This window comes from Echinops telfairi, unplaced genomic scaffold (genome assembly GCF_000313985.2).
Source record: "Echinops telfairi isolate 266 unplaced genomic scaffold, ASM31398v2 ScPeMD7_70;HRSCAF=299, whole genome shotgun sequence".
Classification (NCBI taxonomy): domain Eukaryota; kingdom Metazoa; phylum Chordata; class Mammalia; order Afrosoricida; family Tenrecidae; genus Echinops; species Echinops telfairi.
Window position 1 is genome coordinate 29,515,373 of NW_022103968.1, and position 9,054 is coordinate 29,524,426.

Sequence of the window (9,054 nt, forward strand, 5' to 3'; positions counted from 1 at the left end):
TTGTCTTTCTCCCACAGAGCGGCTGGTGGTTTCGAACTGCCGACTGTGGGGTCAGCAGTCCAAGGCGTAATCACTATGCTACAAAGAGGTAGAGCTCCCCCTTTTACTTGTGTTTTTATTGGTTTCAAAGGTGACTTAGGAAGCTTTTCCTTTTTGTCAAGGAGGATGGTTTTTGGGGGTGGTGCTGGTAGTGGACTTTTGAATAAATATGAAAGTAACTAAAACAGAATCATGAGCGAGCAACCCCAGCCCGGCCCTGATGTGTACCCATTGTTGTGTTTGTGCCGTCGAGCTGACTGCGACCTCCAGCGACGTGATGCACAGCGGAGCAAACCCTGCCCGGCCCTGCGCCATCCGTACCATGGTCACTGTGCCCGAGCCCCTTGTTGCAACCATGGGCCAGTCCTCCTCCTTGCGGGCCTGCTTCTCCTTCGTTGCCCCTCCGTTTACCTAACCCGACACACGCTCCATCACCCCGCGATGGCATCAGCCTTGTAGCGCCCCCTCTTTCCCCTCTCCCCTCCTCCCCAAAGCTGGACTGTGTCACAGCAAACCCCAATATCTAGATACGGTTTCAAAGCGTTTTAAAAATTTACACACAGTACGTGAATTTATTCTCATCTTTGAAAAAGCAACCTGTAGGTGAGGCCAATGTGGCCTTTGACCACTACCCCCAGCCACTCCTCCCTCCACCGGGGTTGCCACGTGCTCAGATTGGTGTGCTTCTCCTTCCTCTTATACCGGCCTGCCCTTCCTTCTGCCTCCATCCTTGAGGCACCCAGGCAGCATGTGATTTCTGGGGTGTCTCTGCTGAGCAAGTCGTGCTTGGAACCTCGTTAGAATTTTCTTTTTTTAAATCATTTTATTGGGGTCTCGTTCAGCTCTTACCAAAATCCATCCATCCATCCTTCGTGTCAACCACATTTGTACATATGTTGCCATCATTCTCAAAACATTTTCTTTCTACTTGAGCCTGTGGTATCAGCTCCTCATTTTTTCTCCCTTCCTCCCTCACGAACCCTTGATAAAGTATTACTGTTTTTTCATGTCTTACACTGACCAATGTCTCCCTTTAGCCACTTTTCTGTTGTCCATCCCCCTGGGAGGAGGTTATAGGTAGATCATTGTGATCCATTCCCCCTTCCTCCCCCACTTTCCTCTTCCCCTCCTGGTATGGCTACTCTCATTATTGGTCCTGAGGGTTTATCTGTCCTGGGGGATTCTCTGTGTTTCCAGCTCTGATCGTTAGACTTTTAATATGATAAAACTAGAGCTCGATGGGCAGGACATCATACGCAGGGCACCGTGATTAGATGTAGAACAAGACCGGGTGTTCTGCCCAGTCCTGCCCCTCCCCACCAGTGTTGTAGCCCTGTGGCAAACGGGCTCTGAGAGGGTCAAAGGGGGATGTCTGTGAGGGCACTAGGTGCACAGTAGCGCATAGGGCACCTTTCATGGCTCCGGCAAGACCGTTTGAGGAGAGGAAGCGGAGGAGGAGGAAGTTGGTATAGCACCTTTGTTTGTTCGAGCCTTTGCGTTCCCACACATGAGCTAGAAAGATGAGCAGGAGTAACCCAGAGTGGTTTCAGTGACACGCTAGCAGGACCGTCTTCCAGGCTTCTGCTCGAGGGGACTTTGATCTTGGGATGGGCACTGAAGAGACTTTGCCTTCCAGAGCACACACTCATGGGACCTTGACCTTGGTGTTGAATGAGGACAGTCCACCTGGAGTCTGACTTCCTCGGTGGAAGACTTGGCTCACCCACTAGCTGATAACTCTGGGCAAGATGCTTCACCTCCCTGCCTTGGCCTGTGCCTGCGCTATTTGTGTGCAGACAATAGCAGCATTTCCCCATGGTGTCCTAAGCCTCTGATAAGGTCATTATTTCAAGGGCTTAGCACAGAAGCAGGCACAACTCTAAGTGCTCATTAATGGTACTTACTTTTCCTTGCTGCTTCTCTTTCAGGTGGGAGCGGTACAGTCTTTGGGGGGAACAGGTGCCCTTCGAATCGGAGCCGAGTTCTTAGCGCGATGGTACAATGGAGTGAACAACAAGGACACGCCTGTCTACGTCTCCTCGCCAACCTGGGGTGAGTCTTGGAGCCGTGGCTGGAGGAGACAAAGAGGCTTCTTTGTGACACAGGACGTGGAACCCAGCCGAGGACAACTGGCATTTGGTATTGACTTGAGGAGAGGATTATGGCCGTTCCTAAGAGTCCTGGGGATCAAGTCAGACTCAATGTTTCCCCCCAAGACGGTTGGCTGGCCTATGTTTCGTTTATGTGGAAAGACTCTAGAGAAGGTGCATAACGTGGGTGCAGGAAGTACCAGTGTAGGAGGATCTACGTTTGGCATTCACACGACTGGTGGAATCTAAGCTTAGTCACAATCATCCTTTGAAATCTTAATGCCTGACCTTGACGTTAGCCCATTGGCCGGTGGAACAGGTGTGAGGGCCGGTGTGAGGGCCCTAGAACAGGCTTTTTCAAAGTGCGAGATCCCGCGCCCCCCCCCCCCCCCCCCCCCCAGGAGTGGCCATGGAACGATCTAGGAAGGTCTGCAGAAGCAGCTGCCTACATTTTGTCCTGGATTGTGAGCTATATAGTACAAAGGTTCTCCATTGCCAGGAGGGTGCCCCGTAATGTGTTTTTTTCCCTCTGAAAAGGGGGCGGTGGGCCAACTAGGCTGGGGAACCTGCACCCTAGAGGCTGAGCCGGCCCTTCACTGTGGTGTTCCTGTGTGTTAGTGAAAGCTCTCCGCCTTCTACACGTTTGTTGCAGAGAATCATAATGCTGTGTTTGCCGCTGCTGGATTTAAAGACATTCGATCCTATCGCTACTGGGATGCGGAGAAGAGAGGCTTGGACCTCCAGGGGCTCCTGACTGATATGGAGGTAGGCGATGCAGGAGAAAGAGGACACAGACCCTTACGATGTCCGAGCACCAGGGGGGTGAGGGGGGGGCGTTGTCTCTGGGTCAGCTGATAAGCCAGAGTCCGAGAGATGTTCCCCGCATGAGAGAGGTGGAGCTTTCTGAAGCGGCACACAGGTGGCAGTCCGGCTGCCCAGGTGCTTGCTCTTTGTTGCTTCTGAGTCTGCCTCCCGATATTCCCGCCCGGCAGAGCTCATGACATCGCTTCCTTCTTCTCAGAATGCTCCCGAGTTCTCCATCTTTGTCCTCCATGCCTGCGCACACAACCCAACTGGGACCGACCCAACTCCGGAGCAGTGGAAGCAGATCGCCACTGTCATGAAGGTAGCCAACCGCCCTTTCAGAGTGTCCTGTGGGTGTCGGTGTGGGCACCAGGGAGGTACACACTCCTTAGAACAGTCAGCCTTTTCCCTGGGATGAAGTGCCGGAGCCAGGGAGCGGGCGAAGGTAGGAGGCATGGAAAGACATTGGGAGAAATTGGGAAGAGACTGCAGTCAGGATACAAACTGTGTGTGAATTATTGGATGGAGAATCAAAATTCTCTGTAAACTGTCACCCAGACCACGAGGGAAAAAATGGATGAAATCCAAAAAGAACTCCAACCCCCCCCCCCCCCCCCCCCCCATCTACATACAACAAACACTCTTATTTAATGTACTCAAAAGAGATAACTGTTTATGGAGGAATTTTGGAAATGGGAAAAAAGCCCCAAGCAGCAAATAAATACTAACTCTCGGAGCCCTGGTAGCGTAGTGGTTATACATTGGGCTGCTAACTGCGAGGTCAGTAGTTCGAAACCACCAGCTGTTCAGAAAAAGAAAGATGGGGCTTCCTGTCCCTGTAAGGAGTTACAGTCTTGGAAACTCACAGGGCAGATCTACGCTGCCCTACGGGGTTGCTATCAGTTGGCAGCAACTCCATGGCAGCGACTTTGGTTTGGTTTATAAATCCTGTAAGGAGTTCTGGTGGCACAGTGATTAAAGCCCTTGGCTACTACCCCAAAGGTTGGCTGTTCAAATCCACCAGCCGTTCCTCTAGGAGAGTGGTCTGGCCATCTGCATCTCTAAAGATCCACAGCTCTAGAAACCCCAGGGGCCAGTGCTGCTCGGTGCCATGGGGTGCTGTGATGGACTCAATTTGACAGCAGTGAGTTTCAATCCTGTGACCTAAGGAGAGCCACTGTTAGTCTGGGAATGTAGGCTGTCAGTGTTGGTGATATTGGTGTGTGTGTGTGTGTGTGTGTGTGTGTGTGTGTGTGTAAGCCTTTTGGAAAGAAGGGGTTTCCATGTTGAGGCTGGAAGGAGGAATTCGGGCATTGACTGATGGGAGGTCATGGGCTTTGTCAAGGAAGATCAGTTTCTTGTTGAGGAGCGAGTGTGGCCAAAAGCCCAGGGTCCATTTAAGGAAGTGAAAGTCCGTCTTGTTATGGGGTCAAGTTCACAGGGAGTTGGGTGGAATGTCAGTGCAAGGCTCGGGCCTGGATCCCCTGCTGGGGAGTTAGACTTCCGCAGTGTCCACTGAAATCTTTGAAGTCGGAGTGACATGGTCAGGGCGGGAAAGAGTAGGTAGGGCGGGAGACCAGGTGGGAAGCTCTGAGAATCATCCAGGCAGGAGCTGGTGGTGTTCTGGAGTAGGCACCGGCAGGAAAAGAGAAAAACGGAAAGAATTCGGGAACTTTCCGAAGACAGGAATGATAGGACTTGGCACTTGACTAATGTAGGGGCTCAGCTCGATGGGTAGGAGTCAGGGGATGCCCTGGCTTCTGGGTTGGGTGGTTAGGGACAAGGAAGTGTGACGTCCTTAGAGGGAGCACTCACTCGGCAGAAGGAACAGGCAGTGGAGTAAGACTAGGGAGCACTCTACTTTGCCTTCTGTACCAAGCACAGTGGCCTGGGGTCTATGCGGAGGCCCTGGGGATCCCAAGCCTGTGCTTAACGAAGCGTTAGCACACCAGGAATTCCTGGGAAGGATCCCGCCACCGTAGGACATCCCCTCCACACCTCAAAAACACACATGGCTGACAAAGCTGCGCCTCGCCAGCTAGGATGGTCTACTCCGACAAAGGAAGGCTGCCTCCATGGGTGGAGGTGGTTGGGGTCAGAAAGCAGAGAGACAGACTGCTGGAGGGCGGGCTGGGCAGTGGTTGGTTGAGAGTCCTTCCAGGAACGGGGGGCTGGGGAGGGGGCAACTGAGGTTGGTCCCCGAGGACACCGGGTCCTGATCAGCTGCCTCTCTCTCTCCACAGCGCCGCTTTCTGTTCCCCTTCTTTGACTCGGCCTACCAGGGCTTCGCCTCTGGAGACCTGGAGAGAGATGCCTGGGCTGTTCGCTACTTTGTGTCGGAAGACTTCGAGCTCTTCTGCGCCCAGTCCTTCTCCAAGAACTTCGGGCTCTACAGTGAGTGGCACAGCCTCGCCTCCCCGCTGCCCACCTCTCGCCGGGGCACCGGCTCCGCTTACCCCACCCCAGCACCTGCGGACCAAGCTGAGTCTCACCCCTCTCTCTTCAGATGAGCGAGTGGGGAATTTGACGGTGGTGGGGAAAGAATCCGAGAGCATCATCCGGGTCCTGTCGCAGATGGAGAAGATTGTGCGGATTACTTGGTCCAATCCGCCCGCACAGGGAGCTCGGATTGTGGCCTATACCCTTTCGGACCCTCAGCTCTTTAAGGAATGGTAAGGGCGCCCGGCCTCCTGAGCAAGGGGGTGGCAGGGTCGAGCAGCTGTCCCCTTGACTTCAGCTGGGTCTTTGGCCTTTTGTCTGCGGCAGAGGCAGGACCAAAGGACTTGACCCTCCTGCCTCTCAGGTCGTTCTGTCCAGTCAGGGTGGCAGTGGTCTCAGTGGGGCCTGTCGCAGCACTGGGGTTGCGGGGAAGGAAGGCACTCACGGAATGCTGGTTTCCCCACTCTCCCCCTCCCCCGAATGCTGGGAAACACAGGAAGACATTCCTGAGGAAATAGAATGACTTCAAGCCAGTCTAATTTGGGGGCCCCTCGTGTGCCTCTCTACTTGTCCTCTAGCTGGTCGCATTTTGGAACAGTCATTTCTGAGTAGCTGGATCTCTAGCACCTCACTGAAGCCTGAGTTAGCAATGTCAGGGGGGCTACAGCTGTTGTAACCCGGCTAGTATTAGACGTCAGCAGTGTCCTGTCCAGTCATGCATCCACAAACCCTACCAGGCAGGTCACGATCCCATTCCCGTTACAGATTTTCAGTCTGCGTGCCATAGTTTAGCGTTAACACCGCGGTTCCCTCCTCAGGACCGGGAATGTGAAGACAATGGCCGAGCGGATTCTGACCATGAGAACTGAACTCAGAGCACGATTAGAAGCCCTCAAGACCCCCGGGACCTGGAATCACATCACTGAGCAAATCGGGATGTTCAGTTTCACGGGCTTAAACCGTAAGTGGCTTCGTCACTGTGAGTCCGTGTGCACAGGTAGGCGGACGGCCAGCTCCTCGCAGCCAGTGCTCTTGAGGACGTCTCCAGTAGCTGTCACCTGGTCCATCAGTCCCCATGAGGTCAGCTCCTTGCTTCCCACCCACCCCCCAGTCCTCTCCCCTCTCAGGATAAACTCCTCAAGTTTGGAGAGGGCCGGCTCTTCACTGTGCCTAGCCGAGGGGAGTGAAGCCGTTCCCATTTCCCGATGGCTTTTGCCTCAGTGTTCTCAGACGGAAGCGCAAAAGGTCTGCGCCCCGTTAAGGAGAGTGTGCGGGCTGGAGGCCGAGAGGGACCCCCTAGAGGTCAATCCAGATGTCACTCCAGAACTTCCAGACTTCCCCCCGAAAAACAAACTACAGACACATCACTCACGTTAGCCTTGGACTTCTCCAAAGTGTTTGTTTTTTAATGAGAGAGTAGACCAAGTGGTGGCAGTGAGCGGCTCAGAGGCAGAAAGATCAGGGGGAAGGAAACAACACTCCCAAAGCAGACGTCTTAGTGTGGGAAACAAGGGATGCATGTGTGTTCGGGGCCGGGGAGGGGGGGCGTGGATTGTCCGGCCTGGAGGCGGGTGAGTAGCATCTTCTGAGAGACTGAGCATCTCCCCTGCCATGTGCTCGGGGTTCTTTGTTCCTGCCACCAGGTAGGGCTGTTGACCTCAGGCATTTTTGTGGAATTCTGAAAGGTGTGGGTAAAGCAATCCCGGGGTAGGGATGAGACAAAGGACACATCTATAACGCGCTATTCATGTCAGTGGGGTGTTCCGAAGTCTGACGTGGCTTTGAATGGATCCCTAGGGGTAGCTTGGTGAGTGTGTGGTGTGAGATTTGGTTGGGAAGCAGTCCCAACCAAAGGCAGTGAGTGACTCAGAGCCTGACTGGACTCCCTGCGGATGGCAAAGTTCACTGCTAAGGGGTGCTTTCCAGGATTATTGTCCTCGGTGCCAAGCTGTTGGATGAAATAGCTCTTCCTGGTTTGGTGCCTCTAGTTCAGCGAAAAAGAAGGAAAGTGTAGTTGTCATCTGAATGCCAGTGGCCGCTGCTCTGAGGGTTCGTGGCGCCCTGATGTTACCTTCTTTTGGCTCTCAACAGCTAGACAAGTTGAATACTTGATCAATGAGAAACACATCTACCTGCTGCCCAGTGGCCGGATCAACATGTGTGGTCTGACCACCAAGAATCTAGATTACGTGGCCACCTCGATCCACGAAGCCATCACCAAAATCCAGTGAAGCAGCACTGCCCAAACCAGCACCACCAAAGTGGCCCCCCGTCGTGTGTGTCCCCTGCCTGCACCAACCTCGTTGTACCTATCCCGTCGTAGAAACCACGGAAGGACTGCCTGCCTGCTGTGACTTCCCTGGAGAGGCGGCCTCTTTTTAAAAGTGGTCCCACTGGGAGTGAACGCCCATGAAGAGAAGAGGGGGGCCTGGGATTAGCGCCTTCAGGGAGGCCAGAGCAAACGCACGTTTTTATTTAAAGAAGAATAAAGTATTTTGATTATGAGGCGTAGCTCTCTTGCCCCTCCCCACAGAAGCAGGACTGCTGCCCGCGCGACACGCTCCTGTGCTTCTCCGTGTCTGCCGTTGGACTCGGTGCAAAGTCCAGCCCCAAAGATCAAGTTGTGTGGAAGTAGCTCAGTGTGATTGTGGGTGTTGGTTGAGTCATTAAAAGTTGCCATTGTGACTCAGCTCATGTCTCCTGCTCTTTCTGTGGCCCTGTCTCTCGAGTGACTGCGATGAGAAACAAACTACATCGTGGCCCGCATGCACGAGTGTGTACACACACACACACACACACACACACACTTCCCCAACATCATATTTCCCCTTGCTGCATGTGGTACAGTGCTGTTTTCAAGTCCATTCTATGGTGTTCTATTTTACTTTACTGAAAATAAAATGAACTTGCCAATCAAGACCCCATGGGACTGATTTTGTGATCCGCTAGTGGGTTGTGACCCATGACTTAAAATGTACTTTTTATTATTTTTTTAAATTACTGATTTTATCAATGGTTTTATTGAGTCATAATCCAAAATGAACATCTTAGAGGGATTTACTGGTAAAGACATATCTAAAATGCATTCTTATGCCACACCTCCTTAGGATGCTCACTGTACCGGTGCTCTGGGCTGTTTGGTAAGGCTTCTTGTGCAGAGGCCCCCGACCTACAGAACACCGGCCCCACCTGTTGCAGCGGGGGGACCTCCTGCTCCAGAGAGGTAATGATGACACTTAAGTCTCGTTCTCTGCAGAGTCCAGGAGTCTCCAGTTTTGTAGCCTGTCGGGGCTGAATCGCACATAAAACAAGAGGGCTACTGTGTGGCGTTTCAACATGTTTCCAGGTCATGCTTGGTAGTTTATCTCGCTCTGACTCCTTTGACTTGTCCTCAGAATTGTACAGTCCAGGGAATAGCAGAGGTCTTGGATTCATGAACTCCCATCTTCTCTCCCCCAGTGAAATTGTTTCTTCCACCTTGTCCCTGAAATGTAGTGTCTTTGTGTTGGATCGCTAACTGCAAGGTCAGCAGTTCGGCATCGCCAGCCGCTCCGAGGGAGAGACGGGGCTTAAGACCCCCGTGAAGAGTTAATAGTCTCGGAAACCCACAGGGGCACTTCTACCCCGTCCTGGAGACAGCATCAACTTGGTGGCAGCGAGTTTGGCTTTTTGGAGCGGGTAA

At 53.0% G+C, this 9,054-nt stretch overlaps 1 protein-coding gene across 1 annotated transcript in view; it reads left to right on the forward strand.

Annotated features, from left to right (window-relative positions):
- The window catches only part of GOT1 (glutamic-oxaloacetic transaminase 1), a 23,514-nt gene extending 15,225 nt beyond the window's left edge, over positions 1-8,289 (forward strand). Inside the window, exons 3-9 of the mRNA XM_004701004.2 lie at positions 1,968-2,091; positions 2,782-2,894; positions 3,151-3,255; positions 5,177-5,327; positions 5,440-5,605; positions 6,191-6,333; positions 7,464-8,289. Coding sequence (XP_004701061.1) covers positions 1,968-2,091; positions 2,782-2,894; positions 3,151-3,255; positions 5,177-5,327; positions 5,440-5,605; positions 6,191-6,333; positions 7,464-7,603 — 942 coding nt within the window. The 3' untranslated portion in view covers positions 7,604-8,289. The remainder of the gene's footprint in view (positions 1-1,967; positions 2,092-2,781; positions 2,895-3,150; positions 3,256-5,176; positions 5,328-5,439; positions 5,606-6,190; positions 6,334-7,463) is intronic.
- The last annotated feature ends 765 nt before the right edge of the window (positions 8,290-9,054 follow it).